This window comes from Neophocaena asiaeorientalis, unplaced genomic scaffold, assembly GCF_003031525.2.
Source record: "Neophocaena asiaeorientalis asiaeorientalis breed wild unplaced genomic scaffold, Neophocaena_asiaeorientalis_V1.1 scaffold11, whole genome shotgun sequence".
Classification (NCBI taxonomy): domain Eukaryota; kingdom Metazoa; phylum Chordata; class Mammalia; order Artiodactyla; family Phocoenidae; genus Neophocaena; species Neophocaena asiaeorientalis.
In genome coordinates, this window is record NW_020173124.1 from 108,147 (window position 1) to 133,267 (window position 25,121).

At 35.0% G+C, this 25,121-nt stretch overlaps 1 protein-coding gene across 1 annotated transcript in view; it reads right to left on the minus strand.

Annotated features, from left to right (window-relative positions):
- Positions 1–25,121, minus strand: part of LRP1B (LDL receptor related protein 1B) — a 1,787,379-nt gene that overhangs the window by 58,142 nt on the left and 1,704,116 nt on the right. The window contains exon 84 of the mRNA XM_024744102.1: positions 13,693–13,854. Within this exon, the coding sequence (XP_024599870.1) occupies positions 13,693–13,854 (162 nt within the window). The remainder of the gene's footprint in view (positions 1–13,692; positions 13,855–25,121) is intronic.

The following is a 25,121-nucleotide window of genomic DNA, read 5'->3' on the forward strand; positions in this document are numbered from 1 at the left end:
TAAAGGTGTAAGTTACATGACACAGAAATAAAAGTTTATTATTCATAATTAACTTTATAAACATGTTGTTGGAATTTGAAATATAATTGTATAAAGTAAGTATGCTTCTAAATAGTATGGCATAACACCCATTTCTGATCTCCAACTAATCATTTTTTGACTATATAACTCTTAAGTCACAGCTTTTAATCTGAAAAGACATATCATTTGGTTTTTTATTCACCAAAAATTAAGTAGGCAAGTACCTTCAAAAGAGCTTTTATACCAATGTATCTCTAATGCCTAGAACAATAAATGAGACCCAGAAATGTTCAATATCTATCAGTTGAATAAATTAATTTTAATAATCAGAATATGTACTTTGACATATGACATAAATCTTCTTAGATTTAGTTCAGTTTCCAATAAATTATTTTTTATATTACCACATTTTTCCTAGATATTGTCCCTCTTATTATTTTTACATTTCCTTTAAATGAAGGCACAACATTATAGTAAAAATCTGTTTTTAGTAATTCTAGTTTTACTAAGGGATCAAAATTGTCTTCAACAATATTTTTATAACTGACAATTTCTTCTAAAATATGTAGAGTTAAAAAAAATTAATGTTATTACATTATCTTACCCTCAGCTCACTATTCTCTGTCCTGCTCACGTGAGAAAAGATTTTATTTTCCTTCACACATGTTATTTCAAACATAATTGTATTTTTTCACTATATTTTTCAAACTTAAAACCCAGGCACAAAATTTCTCATGGAGTGTAGCTCTTAATGAGCTAGTAAGTAAAGGTGGCCCAGAACTTTGGCCCTGCCTTTTCAGTGGGATCTTGTCAGAGAACAGAAAAAAAATGAGCCTAGCAGGCTGGAAACAGAATCCTGCTGCTTGGTTTACATTCACTCACATACTTAACATTATCTACTAAGACCAGGCAGTGATTTAACTCCCAAGATTTGTAAGATATGCAAAACACCATGGCCTATTTCGTATTCTAGTGGGGTAGAGAGTCAAGAATATGAATGATGACATTAATACAGAGTGAAAGTGCCAAAGAGAAGTGCTGAACGGCCTACAGCAAAGGGAATTTAAGAAGACAAAGTTGGGGAATTAGGCTTGGCAGATATTCAGGATACCATGTGTGAAGAAAAAGAGGTAGGATCAATTAAAAGGGGCACATTTTGGACACACTGGACAGGTTTCCAAGGTTCAAGAAAAGGTACATAAGGGAATGTGTTGTAATAATCCAGGCAAGAGATGATGAAGGCCGGAATGAAGGCAATGCTTATCTTCTCACCAGGAGAAAAAGAATCGGGGGACAGGGCTCCAAAATACTTTAATACTCTAGGTGTGAATGTTCTAAGAATCTTGAACACTTGAATATCTAGGCAATTGCTACTCCTAATTGATAATTTCACTTTGAAGTCATGGTCCTTTCTTGGAGTTCAAAGGTCAGTTCTAATTGGCCTTCATCCTAACTAAAAAGATTCTATTCTATTTTACTGGTCATTATTAGTCTTTTGGTCTCTTCTGCTTGGGCCTGCCATAGTCTGAATCAAGTCAAGATGAAAATAATTATTAAAACCTCTCTTCAATGGAGTAGAAACTTGAAAAGACCAGGTTGAGCCACTGTGTCACGTGAGCTTTGAGTGTTCTCATAGTGAGTCTAAAAAGATGCAATAGAATGGGAAGGCTATTAAACGACAGGAAAATACACCAGAAGCCTTGTGGAGTCAGACCTGCAAGGCTGTAAACTGTGGTTCCTATGTTGCAGATTAGGGAGAATGACTTCATCACATTTTTCGGCATTCATAAAGTTGGACTAATAATACTAACCTCATAAGGTTGTATAAGCATTTGTCATAATATCATATATTCATATATCAGATAAAATAATGTGTAACAACACATATCTCTGTGACCAACACATTATGTATGTTCAGTAAGTGTTATTTCTCTTGCCAGCCCTCCCCTAAGAAAATCAAATAGAAAAAGAAAAACTAAATTTCAAAAGGCTTTCCCTACCTGGGCCTTTGCAAATGCTGTTCCACTCAATGCATTGTCTCTTTACCTGGTTAGCTTTTCTTTCTTCTGGTCTCAGCTTAGGTGATAATTCCTTCAAGAAATCTTTTCTGTTGGCTGAATTCTGTGTTCTTTCTTGGGAGCTGGTCTTTGTGTTTCATTAAACTTGTCATTAAAATTATTATTTGTTTCCTTTTTTTTGTGATAACAGTCAAAACTTTATTTACAACAGGTTGAAACTCAAAATAACTCAAATGTCTTATTCAAAGGACCACAGATAAATAAACTACAATATTGTTATACAATGGAAAACTACATAGCAATAAAAAATGGATGGACTACTGCTACATACAACAATATGGATGACTCTCATACACATGCTGTACGATTCCATTTACATAAAGTTCAAAAACAGGCAAAAAAACCAAACTATGGTGAGGTCAGAATAATGTTTATCATGGGCATGGGAGGTAAAGGTATTGTCTGGGAAATGGAAATGAGGGGGTCTCACCAGGTGTTGGAAATACGCTACATCCTGATCTGGGTGGTGGTTACATAGTGCATACATACATAAAAATTCATGGAGATTTACACTGTACAGTAAAGATTTATGCACCTTATTACATGTTTTACCTCAAAGACAATTTTAGTGCATAAAAAAAAATCAGGGCACCTGAATTCTATCATTGGCTTTGACACCGATGGAGTATGTAGTATCTGACAGATCATTTCCCCATTTAAGTCTCAGAGCTTTATCCATTAGATGGGAATAACATCTTCACAAGGGGTTTAATGAAATCATGATTGTCATTAAACAGCAAAGAGATGTACTGGCAATGTCTGAGCTTTGGCTACTGTAACAAAGCATCACAGACTAGGCAGCTCAACAACAAACACTGATTTCTCACAGTTCTGAGGCTAGAAGTCTGAGATCAGGGTGGCCATGTCAGGTTCTGGCGAGGGCCCTTTCCTGGGTTGCAGATGGCAGACTTCTCACTGTGTCCTCACATGGCAGAAAGAGAGCAAGCTGGCCTCTTCTTACAAGGGCACTAATCCCATTCATGAGGGCTCCATCCTTATGACCTGATCACCCCAAGGGCTCAACCTCCTAATACCATCACTTGGGATTGTGGTTTCAACATATGAGTTTGGAGGACGCAAATGTTCAGTCCATTGTATGCTTCAAAGGGGAAGGGGGAAGCTTCCCCCTTGTGGCCTCTTCTGCTGCGGAGCACAGGCTCCTGATGCACAGGCTCAGCGGCCATGGCTCACAGGCCTAGCCGCTCCACGGCATGTGGGATCTTCCCGGACTGGGGCACGAACCCGTGTCCCCTGCATCGGCAGGCAGACTCTCAACCACTGCGCCACCAGGGAAGCCCTATTTGTTTCCTTTTCAGAATCATACATTAGACTGTAAGCCCTTTGAGGGCAGGAAATACCTCTGATGCCACTGTTTCCTCCATGCCTAACATAGGGAGAGGCTCATTGTAAACTCCAAAATATGTTCACTGATCAACTGACTAATGGAATAAAATTGCTCTGGAAGGAAAATGGTAAAAATAATCCCACTGTGTCTTCAAATATGTTAGGTTCAAAACTATAGTTCATAACTTTTATAAGTTACTTGACAGACTATGGCTCTAATACCAGTTACAATAGATGGCATGTTTGGATTAGTGTCAGATACTCCAAATTTTATAAACTTGAGATACTACTTAATGTCTGTACTTACTGGAATCAGTAAGTGGGAGCAAGCCATACAGGTATATTTCTAATAAACTGAGTTCAAATTGACATTATAATGGTTCCTCAAGCAGGTCACTAGAGGACTTTGAAAACATCAATGAGATGACAAACAGATTGCCATTTGATTTGAATACCTGGCTCTTAGACACAGATTGAATTGGTCCTCATTGGCTCTTTTGCCCTAATATAATTACTGTTTAATTAAAAAAATATGTCATGAAGAACCTAGGGGTAAGACAGGAATAAAGACACAGACCTACTAGAGAATGGACTTGAGGATATGGGGAGGGGGAAGGGTAAGCTGTGACAAAGTGAGAGAGTGGCATGGACATATATACACTACGAAACGTAAAAGAGATAGCTAGTGGGAAGCAGCTGCATAGCACAGGGAGATCAGCTCCGTGCACTGTGACCACCTAGAGGGGTGGGATAGGGAGGGTGGGAGGGAGGGAGATACAAGAGGGAAGAGATATGGGAACATATGTATATGCATAACTGATTCACTTTGTTATAAAGCAGAAGCTAACACACCATTGTAAAGCAATTATACTCCAATAAAGATGTAAAAAAAAAAAACCTCCAATATTGATGACTTCATACTGAACACCCAGATTTAAATGAAAAATGCCATACTTATAATTTTGTTGATATATACAAGGAATCCTAGCTCCAGAACTGCATGAAATGGAGTTATATTTGTTTGACTAAAGGAATACTTAATTTTACTTTTGCCATTATTTATTGCTGTCTCTCCTCCCTGGGCACTGGTGTTAAAATTAATTTGCTTTTCAGACCTCGGATTTTATATTGCCATTAGTGTTGTGAAATGTTTTTACTCAGCACAACTAAGAACTGATGTTTTACTTCCCACTAATGGACCTTTAATTAGGCACTGTAATGAACCATTCTGTCATTTCTTCATTTATAGAGAGAAGATTTTGTATATGCAAGATACAATTTTGACAGAACACCAAGTCCATTGAACCTTGCCGACTCTCATCTAACAGGTCCTAAATTTATTATGCTTTTGTCAGCTGTTGGATTTATCATTTTAATGATACTGTCAACAGACTTATTTTGCTGCCAAAGAATAGCATCAATGTTTGTTGATATTTTGATCAACAACTTCTGGGGTCCAATTCTGACTGTACTATTACTTCTCTGGGAGCTTGAGCAAGTTATTTAACCTCTGCCTAAGGATTAATTGGTTAATTTTAATAAGTGCTTTGTTGTAAAAGGTGCTATGATTGCTAATAGTGATAATAAAATTATAATGCAGCCTTTTATAATGCATCAGGCTACCTCAGACTGTGATACTATTAAGTTGCTAACTAAAATATAAGCCAACTGAATTTATTCTTTTTAAGAATACAAATCATTATAATGATGGCCACATAGTATTTTTTTTAACTTGGTTTAAAAAAAATCAAATATGGTGATGCTTCACCTTAAACAAACAAACAAACAAAAAATGGCTGGTGTACCATGATGATGGACCAATTGGGAACTGAGAAACAGCTCCATACAAAAATACCATATGATTGTACCCTAATTAAATGTAGCTTTTGTGCATTACACTGATTATTCTTTTATAAACTTGCCTCCAAACTGCTTTCATTTACTTATCTATGATTATGTATTTGTTCATTTGTTTATCTGACCAATGCCACTGTTGGGTGTGGTCTCAAAGAGGTCATCCCAGACAAATAGAAGGAATATACACAACTAATAATACTAGGTAAAAGTGAATAGAGCTAAAAAGAAATAAAGAAGCAGTGACTTGAAAATTTAGAAGACAGAGAGATTAATTCAAACTGAGGGTGGTTATGAACAACATCAAAAAGGAAATGATTTTTGAGCTGGACAGAGACAGACAGATAGGATTTGGTACTGAGAGATGAGGGTGAGGAGAAATATAAAGAAAGTGCATTTCAAAGGGAGAGAATAGCATGAGAAAGTCACAATGCCAAGGAAGTTAACCTTCGGAGAAGCATGATCAGTGTGGTTTTACTAGAATAAAGGAGAGGGTGCAAAAATAGTTTGGATAGTAAGTAGGGTCTGCATTATGCAGGTTCATGGTTGGCATTGCCCTGATTCGCTTGGACATCATTCAGTGTGGTGGGAAATGTGGAGCTGAAAAGAAAAAAAAAACCCTACAAGTTAGTAGATGGGAGTTGTGCTGGACTATTATGCTATGTTGAGAGGTGGGAGATGAGAGGATGCAAGCAACATGTGAGGAGGATACACACATATAACTGGACTGTATTTGCCAGATAAACTCTGCTGGTCTGTGATGCATATCACTTAAGAGATAAATTGGGTGAACAATGTGAAAAGGGCATTGGATTAGGGTAGTGGCATCTATATATGTTGAAAAGAGGCTGACCTAATATGAGGAGAATATACATATTGGAAAGGAAACACCAAATGTAAAATAGATAGCTAGTGGGAAGTAGCCACATAGCACAGGGAGATCAGCTCGGTGCTTTGTGACCACCTAGAGGGGTGGGATAGGGAGGGTGGGAGGGAGGCTCAAGAGGGAGGGGATATGGGGACATGTGTATGCATAAGGCTGATTTGTTTTGTACACAGCAGTAACTAACACAACAATATAAAGTAATTATACTCAAATAAAGATTAAAAAAAAACTGAATCTCTTTGCTGCAGAAGTGGTCTCTTGCTATAATATCAGAGAAAAAATATTTAATATTATTTTTGATTATCAAATAAATCAGTATATATAGTTTGATTCTATGTTGTTCCATGTACTTTCTACAATGACCAGAGACCTAGGCCACTCTCTGTGAGGTTCCTAAAGATATCAAATAATCTGGGGACCACAATGTTAAGTAATTTTTAAGGGTGTGGACCCTGGGGTTGGATTGTATGAGCTTAAATCTTGGCTTTCCCAATTAGTAACTGTGTGACTGATCTTCAGGAGGCTATTTATGCCTCCCTAGTAGCCTCCTCTGTAAAATGAGAATAAAAGTAATAGCTACTTTATTCATAGGATTAAATGGATTAACAGAATTTATTTTAAAAAAAACAAGTAATTGCAAGAGTGCCTAGATGTAGAAAGATCTCAGTAAATGTGACTGAGATCGAAAATCAGTTTTTTGGGGGGGATAAAACAAAACTGTGGCTGCTGTTTTGAGAATAAATACAGAGGGTGCAGAGAGGAAGCATGGAGATAAATTAGTAATAATCCAGGTAAGAGATATTGGTAGGTTCTATAAGGGTAATGAGAATAGAGGTGATGAGAAGCATTCAGATTCTGGATATGTTTTAAAGGTAAATGTGAGAATAAAGGTGGGGTATAAAAGAAAGAGAGGAGTCAAAAGTGACTCCAAGATTTTTGGACCTGAACAATGAGTATTTCTCTTTACAAACACGGGGAAAACTATGGTAGACAAATTTTTGGATGAGAAAATCAGGTTAATTTAGAGCCAAGTCAAGCTGTCAAATAGACACTTAGGTATAAACATCTGGGATTCAGGCAACAGCTAGTTCAGCTAGAAACATAAATTTGGAATCATTCATATTTGGATGGTATTAAAAGCCATGCAATTAGTTGAAATCATCTAGGCAGTGGGTCTCAATCTTAGTCATATATGTGAAATACCTGGAAAACTTTAAATATTATAGATGTCCTATTTCAGGCTACCAGGATCAAAGTCTTTGGAGGTAACTTGGTAAACTGTATTTTATAAAAGCTGTTGAGCCCATTCCAATGTGCAGAGTCGCATGGAAATCAAGGGGTGGGTGTTGTAGAGGAGTGAGCTGTTCACAGGGGAGATAAGCCCCCTTGGTAATTTGGAAGACCACTGGGACTAACAAGCTGTAGGAACTGCTGCTTTTGAGGAGAGCATGCATATCGGCTTACCCCCCAAGGCAGAGCAGAAATGGCAGATTGAAATCTCCTGGCTGGCTTTCTTACCACCTCTGTGCATATGCCAAGCCCAAGCTGAGCAAATGCTCCAGCCCTACTTGCTGCATGTCACAGTGCAGCATTCAATCTGGGGCTGCCACAACTGGGGAGAAAAACTCAACTATGGGACACAGAGGCAACAGGTCACAGGGTGGAGCCCGGATGGGGCAGCCATGGCCATTGTTGGCAATTACTCAAGCAGTGCATCAGAAGCCACCCAGATCTCTGACAGTGGGTGCTCTACCACAGCCCACACCCCACATATGCAGAGAGTCCATGTAGGCCTCACCTTCCCTGCAGTGTGATTCTACAACAGGGCAGTGGCAATAGAGGCCATGGGGAGTGATTGGCTTTGAGGGACAAAGGGGACTTGGACTTGAAGCTGCATCTGAACAGAGTGAGGGAAATAACTGCTGATGCCTGCATAGGCAGTGCATCAGAGACAGCTTGAACCTCTGTTTGAGACAGGCATGGGCTGAGAGCCCATGTGAGACCCCCTTGCTTTGACACTACCCTACTCTGGGGAGAGGGTCCCAGTGCTGGGAGAGGGGAAAACACACACTTAAAGGAAACTGAGGTACCTTGGGGATGACCCTCATGGCTTTTGCTTCAGCAACTTGGGATCAGACCCCAGCCCTGATAGGGCCAATATGTCCATCGAGCAGAGAGAAACTCTTGCCTTACACCCAGCTCCAGCTGAAGCCCCTCCATCTCCAGCCCCATCCCCTACCAAGGTGATAGCTGCCAGCACACGCTAAGGAAAGACATGACTTGCATACAGGACAAATCCAGCTCTGCCACCAAAGGCACTAAGCACACACAGTCTGTATAGAAATGTTTCCATATAAGAACACCCTCAAGACTGAAATAGGTAATTGTTTCACATAATTCATAGAGGCAGAGAAAGTTAAGCAAAATGAAAAGGGAGGGAAATATTCTCAACTGAAAAAGCAAGAGAAAAACCATGAAATAAAATAATGAAGCAGAAATAAACAATTTACCAGATAAATAATTCAAAGCATTGGTAATAAGAATGCTAACTGAATAGGGAAACTAATAGATAAACACAGTGAAAATTTTAACAAGGAACAAGAAAATATAAAAAAGACCCAATCAGAAATGAAGAATTCAATAACTGAAATAAAAACACAGTAGAAGGAATGAACAGAGTAAGTAATAGAGAAGAATCATAAGTGATCTGGAAGATAGAAGATTGGACATCACCCAATCAGGGCAGCAAAAAGAAAAACAAGTTTTAAAAAAAGTGAAAACAGTTTAAGAGAGCTCTGTGATAATGTTAAGCATACCAACATTTGTATTATAGGGATCCCAGAAGGAGAAGAGCGAGAGAAAGAGATTGAAAATATATTTGAGGAACTTATGGCTGAAAACTTCCAAAACCTGAAGAAGGAAACAGATATCTAGATATAGGAAGCACAGAGGGTCCCAAACAAGATGAAGTGAAACATAGACCTATACCAAGACAAATAATTAAATGGCAAAAGTTGAAGATAAAGAGATAATTCTAAAGGCAGCAAGAGAAAAATAAAGAGTCATATACCCTGAAATGCCCATAAGGGTATCAGGAAGAAATAATAAAGATCAAAGAGTAAATAAATAAAACAGAGACAAAAAACTAGAAAAAAATCAAAGAAACCATGAGCTGTTTTTTTGATGAAGATAAACAAAATTGATAAACCTTTAGCCTGGCTCACCGAGAAAAAAAGAGAGGAGACAAATAAAATCAGAAATGAAAGAGGAGAAATAACAACCAATAGCAATGACAAACAGTTACATGCAAACAAATTGGACAATCTAGAAGAAATGGACAATTTTCTAGAAACAAATCACCTCCCAAGACTAAATCAAGAAGAAACAGATAACTTGAACAGAATGATCACTAGTAGTAAATTGAATTTCTAATAATAATAATAATTTTTTAAAAAACTCCCAGCAAATTTGTAATGAGATGGATAGACCTAGAGTCTGTCATACAGAGTGAAGTAAGTCAGAAAGAAAAAGACAAATACCGTATGCTAACACATATATATGGAATTTAAGGGAAAAAATGTCATGAAGAACCTAGGGGTAAGACAGGAATAAAGACGCAGACCTACTGGAGAACGGACTTGAGGATATGGGGAGGGGGAAGGGTGAGTTTTGACACGGCGAGAGAGAGTCATGGACATATACACACTAACAAACGTAGTAAGGTAGATAGCTAGGGGGAAGCAGCCACAAAGCACAGGGATATTAGCTCGGGGCTTTGTGACAGCCTGGAGGGGTGGGATGGGGAGAGTGGGAGGGAGGGAGACGCAAGAGGGAAGACATATGGGAACATATGTATATGAATAGCTGATTCACTTTGTTATAAAGCAGAAACTAACACACCATTGTAAAGCAATTATACCCCAATAAAGATGTTTAAAAAAAAAAAAAAAAAACTCCCAGCAAACAAAATCTAGGATCAGATGGCTTCATAGGAAAACTCTACTAAACATATAAGGAAGAGCTAATACATATACTTCTCAAACTATTCCAAAAATTGAGAACAGAACACTTCCACATTCATTCTATGAGGCCACCATTACCCTGATACCAAAATCAGACAAAGACACTACCAAAAAAAAAAAAAAGAAAGAAAGAAAATAAGACACCAACATCTTTGACGAATATCGATGTAAAAATCTTCAACAAAATCTTAGCAAGCCAAGTCCAACAATATATAAGAAGGATCATATCGCATGATCAAATTGGATTTATTCCAGGGATACATGGATGGTTCAATATTTACAAATATATCAATTTGATACACCACATTAAAAAAAGGAAGCATAAACATTACATGTTCATTTCAATTGACACAGGAAAAGCATTTGACAAAATTCAACTTCCATTCTTGATAAAAACTCTCATCAAAATGGTGAAAGAGGGAACAAATCTCAACATAATAAAGGCCATGCATGGCAAACCCACAGCTAACATCATACTCAACAGTGAAAAGCTGAAAGTCTTTCCTTTAAATTCAGGAACAGAAAAGGATGCCCACTTTCACAACTTCTATTTAACATAGCACTGGAAGGCCTATCCACAGCAATCAGACAAGATAAAGAAATAAAAGGCATCCAAATTGGAAGGGAAGAGGTAAAACTGTCACTATTTGCAGATGACAATGATACTCTATGTAGAGAACCCTAAAGCCTCTACCCATAAACTATTAGAACTAATAAATAAATTGAGTAAAATTGCAGGATACAAGATTAATATACAGAAATCTGTTGCTTTCCCATACACTAATAATGAAATATCAGAAAGAGAAAACAAACAAAAATCCTTTTAAAAATCACATCAAAAAGAATAAAATACCTAAGAATAAAATTAACTAAGGAGGTGAAAGACCTATACTTTGAAAACTATAAAACATTGTTCAAAGAAATTGAAGATGATACAAAGAAATGGAAAGATATGTATGATCTTGGATTGGAAGAATTAATATTGTTGAAATGGTCACTCTTCCCAAAGCTATTTACAGATGTAATGCAATCCCTATCAAAATACCTATAACATTTTTCACAGAACTAGAACAAATAATTCTAACATTTATATGGACCCACAAAAGACCCCAAATTGCTAAAGCAATCCTGAGGGGGGAAAAATAAGCAAAGCTGGTGGTATAACCTTCTCAGACTTCAGACTATACTCCAAACTACAGGAATCAAAACAGTGTAGTATTGGCACAAAAACAGACACATAGATCAATGGAAAAGAACAGAGGGCCCACAAATAACTCCATGTACCTACAGTCAATCTACTACAAAGGAGGCAAGAATATACAATGGAGAAAAGACAGTCTCTTCAACAAGCGGTGCTGAAAAAGCAGGACAGCTACATGTAAAACAATGAAATTAGAACACTGCCTCACACCATATGTAAAAAAAAACTCAAAATGGTTTAAAGACCTAAATGTAGGGCCTGAAACCATAAGACTTTAAGAGAACATAGGCAGGATACCCTTTGACATAAATTGTAGCAATATTTTTTGGATCTGTCTCCTAAGGCAAAAGAAAGTGGGACCTAATTAAACTTAAAAGCTTTACACAGCAAAGGGAACCACTGACAAAATGAAAAGACAACCTACTGATGGGAGAAAATATTTGCAAATGATATGGCTGATAAGTGGTTAATATTGAACATATATAAACAGCTCATACAACTCAACATTAAAAAAAAAATGACCTGATTTAAAAATGGACAAAAGACCCAAAAAGACATTTTTCTGAAATAAGACATACAGATGGTTAACATGAAAAGATTCTGAACACCACTAATTATTAGAGAAATGCGAATCAAAACAACAAGCTCTCACCTCACACCTGTCAGAATGGCTATCATCGAAAAGTCTACAAACAACAAATATTATCAAGGATGTGGAGAAAAGGGAACTCTTGTACACTGTTGGTGGGAATGTAAATTGATGCAGCCACTATGGAAAACAGTATGGAGGTTCCTCCAAAAACTAAAAATAGAACTGCCATATGATTCTGGTCCTGGGTATATATCTGGACAAAATGAAAAATTGAAAAATATATATGCACCCCAATGTTCATAGCAGCGCTATTTACAATAGCCAAGATATGGAAGCAACCCAAGTGTCCATCAACAGAAGAATAGATAAAGAAAATGTATATATACAATGGAATATTACTCAGCCATGAAAAAAGAATGAAATTCTTCCATTTGCAGCAATGTAGATGGACCTAGAGAATATTATGCTTTGTGAAATAAGTCAGACAGAGAAAGACAAATACTGTGTGATATCACTTATATGTGGAATCTAAAGAATAAAATAAATGAATGTATATAGCAAAACAGAAACAGACTCATGGATATAGAAAACAAACTAGTGGGGAGAGGAAAGGGAGGAGGGGCAAGATAGGGGTATCAGATTACAAACTACTATGTATAAAATAGATAAACGATAAGGATACTTTGTACAGCACAGGGAATTATAACCATTATTTTGTAATAACTTTAAATGGTATATAATCTATAAAAATACTGAATCACTATGCTGTACACCTGAAACTAATATAATATTGTAGAGCAACTATACCTTAGGTTAAAACAAATGAGCAGGGAAATAAAGTTGTAGCTAGAAAGGGATGTGAGCACAAAGGAAAGTTTCTAAAAAAAGGTAGGTAAAAAGAAAAACACTGATAAGGCAGAAGAAAGAGGGGACAGTTGTATGAGATGTGTCCATGGGTATCTAAGAGGGATATAATGTAGGAGTGTACAGTGTAGCATTAGACATCGCATGGGTCCCTAGTCATAAGAAGGAAGACAAAGGATGTGGTGTAGGACAAAGTAATTTGAGGGATCTGGTGGTGGGAGCTTGTGGCAGTTTTCTTTAGACAGCTTCTTTTTTTATTAATGAAATAGGAAGCAAGTTCCTAAGCTGAGAATAAAGTTGGGGCACAGGTATTGGAGGTTTGGGTGGAAAGGAGAAGATGTGACACAGACATCTAGGAGGGTTAATGGATTAATGAAATACAGTGGAAACCATAGTAAATGCCCATATGAGATTAGTGATAAAACCTCAAGTTAGACCAGTCTATTTTTTTTTTTTCAGTTGCATTCAGCAGTGGGGTGCCAGTTCAGGACAGATGAAGAACTGGATTTAACCATGGCTATGGTTTTCTAGAAAAGTACAAGAGAGGGGAGAGGGAGCAAGATTGTTAAGGGTGTATACAAGGGAATGACTGCAGTGATGGACCATGGAATCTAAGCTGGGAAAGGAAAGAACAGAATCTTTAAAATAAGAGATGGATGAAGAACAACGTAAAGAATTGTTAGATTTGGGATGATAGGGGGTGGACTTGAAAAATAGGGCGTGGCTGAAATTGAGGTAATGGAGGGAGTGTAGTTCTAGGTGATAAGATTACTTAATGTACAGCTCACAGCCTGTTGTCAGACTGTCTTGTGGGTGTTGCTTTCACTTACAGTACTGACATCTGTCTCCAGTGTGTTCAGGCTGGCAGTCGCAGTAAGGCTGGTTCCCAGCAGTAACACTGCAGGTCCCTCCATTTTGACAAAAATCCTCACAGACTGTCTTACCACAGTTTGGTCCAGTGAACCCTAGTGCACAGCTGCAGGTGGGTCTCCCTATTGGGAAAAAAAGGTAATGAAAAGGCAATTAGTTGACAAAATTGTTTACTTATATGGAATCTTCACTAGGTAAGAATCAAGAAGTCAGTATTTGGGGCAAAGTCTGTCCACTACTTAATCTGTGACTTTACACAGTAACATGACCTCTCTGTGTCTCAGCTTCCCCACGTTCCAACGAAGCCTGGGTTAGAAGATTGCTCAGGTTCACTTCAGGTAAAATAATCAGAGCTCATTTTATGAACAGTTATACATGCATACATACATTTTATGCTTTAAAGTGCTTGTGTTATTCTTTGTATTTCTGTTTTCATGTCCATTTTGCTTTTCAATTATTTCTGTTCTATTCATGTGGTAATGCAGATTGTGTTGGCCATTAGAATATAAAATAGAGACAATCATATTTCCCAGTGTTCAATCATCAGGTACCAATCACTGCTGTATCTACATAAAACATAAGCTTAGGCTTATTATAAATAAATATTTTAATAAGTTTAAAGTGGACATGTCATCTGTAATAAGATTTATGAATATTAGTTATTTTATTTGATATAAATACACATACTGAATTTAGTATATAAACACTTACTGAATCCTATTTTATTTCATTTTATATTTTTATTCATGGTGAAGGACTGTCACTTGTAGTCTAAAGATGATTTAAGAAATCTAATGTTAATAGCACACAATAGCAAATCTGACAGATCATCTATGGATATTTTATTTGTTCTGTGGGAACTAACATCACAATGAAAGGTGAACAATCCTTTAAGGTGTTTTGAATGTAACACAGTTAACTGTTATATCAAGAATGAGTCTCTCTAACTGCCTGGACTGTCAAGAACTGAGTGGAAAATGGAGTCTAGATTTATCTCTGCAGGAGAAGTGAAGGAAAACAAAGCAAAATGAATGGCTATCATTTGTAATGGGGGCAGAATAAAGTTTAGAGGTTGTACAAATATAAACTAATAACATGAAAGGGAATAACAAAGAAATTCAGTTATTGATCTCAGTTAACTAGGACTCAGAAAATGTCATTTAGTTGTCTAGTATCAGAGAATATCCAACCATCTCCTATCTCACCATTGTAGACATGCAACATAATTAGAATGGTCAGAAAAATGCATTAAGTGTAAGGCTTAAAACTTGAAGTGTAAAAGTGATAAAAGTTTTTTTCTGTTGCCATAGATTCTACATTCTACTTTGAAGGACAATTCTATACATATATATTTTTTGAAAAGCATTCTTAAGTGAATAAAACGTCTCCAAATAAAATCCACCTGCATTTCCATGAAAATGAATAAATTGAGCTCCACAATTTATTTATTTAGTTTACTTTGAAAGGTCTCCACATACTTAGAAATGCTAGAAGCTATTGCTTCTCAAGGAAGAAAGTTAAATACATTTTTACAGTGGGTTCTATTGCTTTAAAACTTACTTATACGTGTTTTTAGTTTGCTGGCAGATAAATGCCTATTAATAGGTTAAGAAACAAGGTAAAATTTATACACAGTAAAAGCTGTAATGTGTATAAAATAACCTCATATTTTTTTATTGCCAGAAAACAGCTTTAGAACTTTTAGCCAAGTATTTTTCTTATAAAAGTAGTGTTTTCTAGCTGTTGCTTACATACAGACAAATAGACACAAACGAGAATAATGGTAGAAGATGAAGAGGATAGATAATTGTTAGAACATAGTCACTAAGGAAAATAAAAGCCCTGAATAAAAGAAGTAATTCATCTACATCATTGAGAACCAGTGAACAACTTCCAGAGAAATAGAACATACAATCAGGAACACAAATTAACATGAGCTAAATGTGAAACAAACAGTACAGAAAGTATAAGGGGAAATCAAAATGCATTAGAACAATCAGAAAAAGTGCCATACAATGTACAACTTATACATTGTAGGTTTAAGTTTTTCTACCTTAATTTCTAGGTGTTTTTCTTTTTGTTTAAGGAAGTAGGAGTAAAAAAAGTAAAAAGAAGTTTGAAAGAAATAAACCCAACCTGCTAAGGCACCTGAAAATTCCTCTGTTCCAGTCGCTCAGAGAGAGGATACCATGCTTTCATCTCACCTACAGCTGTTTTGAAACTAGGGCAGAGTGACCAGGTTGTCCCCTAGCTAGAATATGCCTCTCATCATTTAGATTCCAGCTGAATTATTTTCAAAAAGCCCTCTTTCTCTTCCTTTGAAGAGATTTATTTTTGATAAGTATAAATCTTCATATTCAGGAGAATATTATGTAACTTGAAACAGTGTGGTGATACAGCAGATCTTTTGTTTGCTGATGGGAAATGAACCATCAGCTGCAGAATTTTATAACGTGTTCCAGCTAATATTTTCAAGAATCGCTCTGGGTGCACCCTAACAAGTTGCACTGGATTCATTTTATAAAGAATTTTAGGTAGCTGAATTTGATTTTGACATTTGAAAAGGAAACAGCACTGTTACAATGACTAAGGTATGGATTTATAGCAGTGATGCATCCAGGGAGCTGGGGAGTTGACAGCCTGTAAAGGTAGCCCAATCAGAAAGAGCATCAATTGACCTGAGGAAGAAGGGGAAGGAGGGGTTTGCTGGCTCTAATCAGTCTAGTTCCTATAGCATTCTTAGCTAAGACTTTAACAGTGTAGGTTGTCAGACTGCCTGGATTCATAGACTATCTGTGCCAATTACTGGTGTGGGACCATGCGCAAATATCAGCTCTCTGTTTATTTCCTCATGTGTAAAAATGGGGATAATAATAGTACCTACTTCATGGGCTTGTTGTGTAGAATCACATAGAATAAATGAGAAACATTTCTAACTGTGCCAGGCACATAGAAAGCAATCAGTTACATTTTAGCTCTGAATATTATTGTTATTCCTACTGAGATTCACCACTTACAGGTATGACTTACTCTGTGACCCTGTCTACAAAGGCACTATAACATTCTAGAAAAATCATTCTGAAAATTTTCTTAAATTACACACTTTATCTCCATTATTTATTTAAGATACCGTTAAATTTGAATTTGTTTATGTGGCAGTGCTGGGATAGAACAGGTATTCCTCACAAACTTCATCTCAAACTCCAACATTTTTAAACTTTGAAGAATGGGTCCTTCTGTCTTCTTTATCTTCTAAATATGCTTAATCCTACACATTAAAAGAAAGAACACACACACAACACAAACAAAAACAAACCTGATATTTGCCACATCTATCTACTTGTATAACTTCAAATTTTGGTACATTCTCGAGTTTTTTTCAAAAGAAAGCTACACTTACTGCTTCCAATTCTACCAATATGTGACAAAGTAAAATCCTCGATCATAAAATCACATTCCAATCCTTCACTGGGTTTGTAGTTTTTATTTTTTAATATACAAAATAATGGGTCAATCTGTTGCTTCTCTTTGTTCCCTCTGAAGACAGGCCAGATCTCTCAACATGTAAGTACTGCTCCTACAAATCAACTCTGATTCCCTCTTGGTAAGAAAGGATTAGGAATGGAGAAGGTAATGTTGGTGTTGTCTTTACTGTATATCTGTGTACTCTTGCAAAGCTTACCTCTAATCTCTTAATCCCTAAATCTAGATTTCTCCTCAATCATCATCCTCCTCAAATTTTCTCCATAATTTTACATTTATTAATATCTACATTTGAAAATTTTATCTCCACTTGGCTTCTAAGACACTAGCATTGTTGATTTCCCTATCTTTTTCTCTGACTGCTCTTTTATAATTGCCTTTATGTTCTCTTTCTATCTCTTTCTGGTGATATTATCCAGTTTCATGGCTTCAGTAATGATCTCCCTATATGAATGTCTCGGTCTTGATTTTTTGACTCTGGGCTCATTCTCCTTCCTAAGTTTCAGACCTTCATTTTCACTCCCTGTTTTACGTCCCTGTGTGGGTATCTCTGCCTGTTCAACAGGTTCATCTACTCCTCCCATGACTCCCTAAGAGAGAAAATTCCTCTCATAAACATTGTTCTCAGTAGCACACATGATTTCACTAGACTGAAGGCTCTCCCAGTGCCATATTAAGTTCCACACTACACGTTAACAAAGTGCCTTGCTAGATGTATGCATATAACAAATGGAGGTTAATGTAGTTATATATTACTTCTGTTTATAGATAAATGGAAGCTTATCTCATATAAACTGTTGCAGCAAATTTTCATACAACATAAATTAATAATAAACTCTTGAAATTTAACTAGGTAACCAGTAATAGCTGATGTCAAACATGGTAAATACATAACTACAATCACTAACCATCTATAGTCAATGATAAATATTAGTAATATCCATTAGCACAACTGAAGATTATAATGTTCATAAGAAAAAATGGAAATGCCTTGGAATCTCATAGAGTTCTCTAAACTTCATTGTTCTTGCATGGCCCTTATATACCAAAAATCACCGTCTCAGTAAAAATGGTTGATTCTAAAATATTTCATAAGAATATTTAATAGTAATTAAATAAATTTGGTACAAAGTTAAATTACTTGGTTTTTTTTTTTTTTTCAAATCAGGAAGACCTGAGAAAGAAACCTGGTTAGATATTTATTAACTGTGTGGCTTTGGAAAACTTAGACATCCTCACTGGATCTCCTTCTGGATCTCATTCTGCAAAATGGTGATAGCAATGCCTGCCATGTGCTGGTAAAACACTTGTCACAATGCCTGCCACATAGCAAGTACTCAGTAATTGTAGGTTTATTAGTAATACTAGCATTGGCATTATTATTACTCTTTGTATTGCTATTAAACAAATCCTCAATTTTGGTTGTTATTTAAACTTCACTGAGTACATTTGCCTTTGTTAAGAAACTCCATATGGAATCCTGACGCATATTTTTTCCATTTTCATTCTTTTGAACAAAACATGCCTATAGGTAATCTATATACATCAGTTCAAAACAGTATATTTTAATATACATAACAACAATGAAATCTTTTCTATTATATAAGTAATTATATGGATATCATAAAGATTTATCACTAGTCCCTGTTAAATGAGCATTGAATTTATGTGACGTGGTTACAATTTACATCTAGATAAATGAATCTTTAACTATATGCTATCTTTAGTTATATACTCACAGAAATTTTCTGATACGGGCAGACAACACTGATGATTTTCAGTGATAACAGACAATGTCTTAGAGAACTTATTTTGACATAATCTATGTTCTCAGATGTTAGTTTTCTTAATCATGCTAGCTTACATCTAAAAAATGCCACATAGAGTGTTTCAAATTAAATAAAATAATATAATTAAGGAAGTTACTAGAATCCTTGGCATTTGAATTGAGAATTCAATTATATTAGTCACTATAATATGACAATAATTATGTTTATAAAATTTTCAAAATGTTATAATTATTGAATTACTGCATACTTGCTAATAATTTTAGAGTAAAATTTGCTGGGTAGCTTTTAGTCAAGTAATATATCAATCAATATGTTTCTCAAAAGCGTATATTTTCATTTGAATATTATTAACGTGTATGTTGGCATTTTTCAATAACTTTATTTAAAACCGTAAGTGTATCTTTAAAAGCTAGATTTATTTAATAAAGTTTTTAAGCTGATTATAAAAATGCTACTCATCAGTTTGATTTAATTGATATTGTATGATTTTAGTAAGCAAAATAACCTCTCTGCTCAATATTGGACAAATAAATTATAACTCCTTTTTCTATCTAAACACAACACCTGAAGATGTATGGTTTACTCAGCATTTTTTAGTAATTTTTAAGGGAAAAGAATCTGAAAAAGAATATATATATAACTGAATTAATTTGTTGTACACCTGAAACTAACATAACATTGTAAATTATACTTCAATAAAAAATAAACTTAAAAATATAAATTTAAGAAAAATTGTGGTTGATTGTGATGAAAGAATGCTAGTAAAAGTAATTACATGTGAATTTCTTAGGAGACCATGACTATACTTATTATTTCTGAGTGGTAGGTATCTGCTAGTGAACATTATTGATTGGTTCTCTTTTTAAGCAATTTATTTGAATTCATACTCATTTTTCTATGTGAGCCATGCTGCTTACCTTGTTTAACTTGGTCTTGTGCTTGTAAATTTTTGTCCCTGGTTATAACATTTTATACCTAACTAGTTTTCTATGCATTCAGTCATTGTTTAGTTCAAATAGTCTGACACACACATTGAGTCTAAGTAATAAAAGCATTTAATTGACATTTAAACTGCCGGGCATGTTTATACACATTTACATTTAATGCTCTTCTCTGAAAATGCTATCTAAAAGTTACATACATCTTTAGTAAAAACGTCTTTACTATTTGGACGAAAGCTACATTCTTGTTCCTTCCTACAGAATAAAATAATAAGCCGAGAGACAAATCATCATAGCATCATTCAGTTACTTACTGGATTACAATCTGAAAGCCTGTCTCCTGACCTCTAAACCCCAAGACTACTCTCCTTGGTGAAATCTGTCTTCACTTCTGACTTAGATTCAAGTAATAAAAGTTTTGAATGCTTTAAAAAATTGCTAGTCTTTTTGATAAAGAGATTTGACATTCTACTTTTCCACTTAATATAATGTTTCCCTGGACTGAAAGTGAGTGCCCGTTTATACATAATTTTAGCAAGTTGACTATAGCTGTTGGGTAGTCTTAAGTATTACAAAGATTACAGAGAACTATTGAGCAAAGCCTGACAAAGAAAATAAAGAACCGTGGGCTTTATCCAGCTCCCCCCAGGTACTATTTAATATATTCTGACATGTTTCAAATTATAGGTCACAATCTATTTATACTTATGGAACGTTCATTTTTAGCCAACATTGTGGAAATGAGACTGAAACATTTTTGTCTTTTCTGTGAATACAAGTAAGCCAACTCAAGCCTTCTGACATTAGCCTAGAGAGCTATAAGACTAAATAGTTCAGTATGGCTCTCACCATATGGTCCAAACGAACCAGTAACTATGACTCATGAAGCCAGCAGCACGGTTAGAGAGAATCTTACTTTCATTGTTATGAAGATTCAAGGGCCAAGAACAGTGCCTGGCACTTAGTAAGCAGTCCAATATATATTAATTATCATGATCCTGACAATGATAATAAATAGTGCTATTTTAATTTCTGATTCTAACAATAAAGCATGGTTGAACATTTAGAAAATACACAAGTATAATGAAGGACCTATTACATATGCAATTTTTTCATATTGGGCTCATAGTATACAAGCAGGTTTTCTCTTGTGCTTTTTAACGTTAAAATAAAATGTGAATATTTTTCTCTATTATTATATAGTTTAAAATTATAGTTTTGTTTATTGTGTAACATTCATCTTTTAGATATGCTATATTTTATATATTAACTACTTGAATTTAGGTTTTTATCTCCAATTCTATATTATGAACAATACTACATTGAACATTTTCACATCTAAATATTTTACTTTTTATTATTATGTAACCTTTGGAATATATTTCTAAAAGTGACATTATTTAGTTAAAGGACATTGGAACTTTTTTGTTTGTTTTGTTTAATTTTTGAATTTTATTTAATTAATTTTTTTATACAGCAGGTTCTTATTAGTTATCCATTTCATACATATTAGTGTATTCATGTCAATCCCAATCTCCCAATTCATCCCACCACCCCACCCCCCGCCACTTTCCCCACTTTGGGGTCCATACGTTTGTTCTCTACATGTGTGTCTATTTCTGCCCTGCAACTCTTGCTGAGTAATTCAGAATTGCTTGCTGCAAAGCTTGTACTATGAACATTTTTAAGGATGTTGATTTAAGGATTAAGGATTTAAGGATTTAAGGATGCTGGTTTCACCACCTGCATCTGACTGGGCTCCTCCTCCCTCTTTTCCCACTTTTCTCTGCTTTTATATATGTTTGTGTTCATATACGTTCATGTTCTGCCACTTGCTCCTTATGTTTTTTTGTTTTTTTTCCATTGATTTGTCAAAGCTACATAGTCCTATGTTGCTTATTTTTTAAACTATATGAACTATTTTATGTTTTCAGTTTATATTTTCAATTTATTCTCTTGGATTATTAAAAAGCAAATAGGACCAAATATCCAGCTTTTACCACTTTCTAAATATAATCAATATCTATGTTAAGGGAGCTAAGACATCAAGCTTAATTTAAATTAAAAACAGCCCTCATTTAAATATAAAGTGAAAGAAAAACTAAGAGGGACTGTTTAAATGTATGTTCACCCTTTATCAAGATATTAACTAGGTGACTGTGTACTTTACAGCCCAGATACATATGTGACTTGAGAGACATCAGTATATATGTTTCATCATCTGTTTCATTGTTTCAAAGGTGCCCCAAATTTCCTAGCTTAACCTGCCTTTGAGCAAACATTTTTAGGGCAGTCATATTTGATCACAATTGATGGCAGTCACATATGCTACCATCATATTTGGGGCAGTGGCCTGGATAGAAAGATCTTGAATAAATGAGAGAAAATTATCTCCATCTACTTGGCTATTATAAGGGCCCTTTCCATTGCAGTGAGAAGATTTTGATTTTTTTCTTTCCTCAAGGGAGCCCTCTTTCCTCCGGCTTCATTTCTGGGAATAAAATCTTTCACTGCCAAAATACACAGATGTGGTGACAGAGGGCAACACAAAGAGAGCTTCTGCTGTCTTCTTGTTGAATTCATTTAAATACTTCAATACAAATGAATTGCCTACTATAAAAAATTGCACCATCATCTCTTCACGTAGCCAGTTTTACATATATTCAAACTTCCCAAATTAGAAATGCCTTCCTTTATGCATAATTCCAAACTTTGAGTGGGAGTATTTGAGAATATTTTCCCAAATTTACAAAACTCCTTGCTCCATTCCTCTAAATCAGTTGTGTAGAAAACCCTGATTCATTTTGATAGAAACATCAAAAGTCTAAATAACAGACCTATAAGAGTATGGAAAATACCACACAGAATGAACATATCTTAGAGAATAAATATTCATAAAAGTGAAGATTAATTGTACATATAATTACATAAATATCCATTATATCTGTGATGAAAAATAATTCCATAAATTATACTCTACTTTCTATATAAAATGACTGAATAATTCAATGCTTTATTCTATTTTCCATTGCTTTGCCAATGCAAACTTTATCTTAAATGTAGCCTCCTAGGAGCAGGTCACAGAAATTAACTACATGGATCCTTGTTGATATAATCAATGTCAAGCAATTTCATTTTGTAGTACCTTCTTATATGGATACAGCTCATATATCTAGTTTTTAGTTTTCTTTATTACAAAAACCTTAAGGAATGAGGAAAAATTCATTCCTACATGTAAAATTTTAATTACGCCTCTCAGATGTGTGCCTTTAATTAACTGGTGACATTTCCTTTGTTCAATTATTATAGTTCTATACAACTGTCACAAACTTATAAAGTTTAATTAAGGCTGCCCCAAACCCTAGTTATATAGTGTCCACATAGGAGTTTGCCAAAGGCTTAACTGTAAGTAAACCGACAATGAATAAATCTATGAGTTGCCCACTGGGATTTGTTTCACAAATTAACATTTGTGTGGAGATAATGAGGTTCTACAGTCTATAATACCAAACAATGTTTTATAAAACCACATTTTTAAAAGTGAAAAATACTTTGTAAATGACTTAATTAGCTATTATATTATTATTAATTATTCGATGCTATAAGACAATAAACTACATGGCTATATCTCAAGTTGAATTCATATGAGAACTCATTTATATTACTAATTTGAAATATAATTTTTTCTGAACATATTATCTATGTAAATCAAGATCTAATACTCTGGGTGCATAGATAAACTTGATATATTATGGATTTTAAGAATGCAGCAAGGGCTTCCCTGGTGGCGCAGTGGTTGAGAGTCCGCCTGCCAATGCAGGGGACACGAGTTCGTGCCCCGGTCCGGGAAGATCCCATATGCCGCGGAGCGGCTAGGCCCGTGAATCTGGACAAATGATTTGAATGAAACATCAAAAGTTGTGCTATATTTATATATATTTCAGGATCCATTAACAGGATAGCAAATTCAATGTTCCACAGAGATTTGTCCCTGTGCATTGATTGCAGGTTGAATAGGTAGCCATAGTTTGGAGTGCCAAACTCTTTATCTAGCTGGCTTAAATATTTCCAAAGGTAAATATAAGAAAATCATCTGGTCACAACCCAAAGATTTTTTTTATCTTAATGAGAAAATTAAGTTAACAATTAAATAATAAAACTCTAAACAACTCATTTGCATAAGAGAAGCTTCTTCCCTAAAGCTAAGTAGTATGTGTGTTGCTAAAATATAATTACAGGTCACACCCTTTTACCGTACATTCAATGGATTCTTATTTGCATAGTCAATGAAGGTCTCAGTACTACAGCTTTTCCTACAGCAATAGAATATACTTTATGGACTAGCTCCCCCTCAGGCAGAATGAATACATATAGTAAGACTCCTAGTGCCTCTTTTAGTTCAATCAACCTGCTGAATATTTTTTCAGAATTCTATTGAGCAGTTACAATTATCTTAATTATCAACCATAAGTCCAAAATATTTATAGGTATAAAACTATCAAAGAAGTAGTATTGTTTTTACTCTTAGAATGCAAATCAGAAAACAGCTTGCTTCTCCTGAACTCCATTGAAAACGCTGCTTCATGTGGCTCTTTGTTAGCATTATGCTAAATACTTCAAAGAACAGCTTAAGCAATAGAAGCAGTGAGAAATCCCAGTAAGAAAGAAATTAACCACATAGGGGATGTGAAGATCATATGGATTGCTTTTCTATCTGACTACCTAAATCTGCAGTTATCATAGGAGAATTAAATGTACATAGATTTTACTCTAATAGTTGCATAATCTTCTTTGCACTAATACTGGAATTTGCAAATTATATTTCTATTATGTATTATGGTTAATTTTTTTCCAGTGGGAACATATTTTAAATTTAATAGAAGTCAGTAGGAAAATATGTTTTAGTATTCACTTATGTGCTGTAGAAACACTTTTTGCGAGCATAGATATAGCATAAATTAGTAAGAATCTCAAGTATATCCTAATATGTAGTAAACTGATGTTTTCAAAGCAATATGTTTTGAATATACTACATTGCAATGACAACAGAGTAGTTATGATTTTAGATGGAAATTATGATGCTATAAGATGTACTGATATAGTATGTATATATTTAAAATAAATCTAATTTTTAATAACATGAGTTTTAGCATTAGGCAAACTTCAATTAAAAAA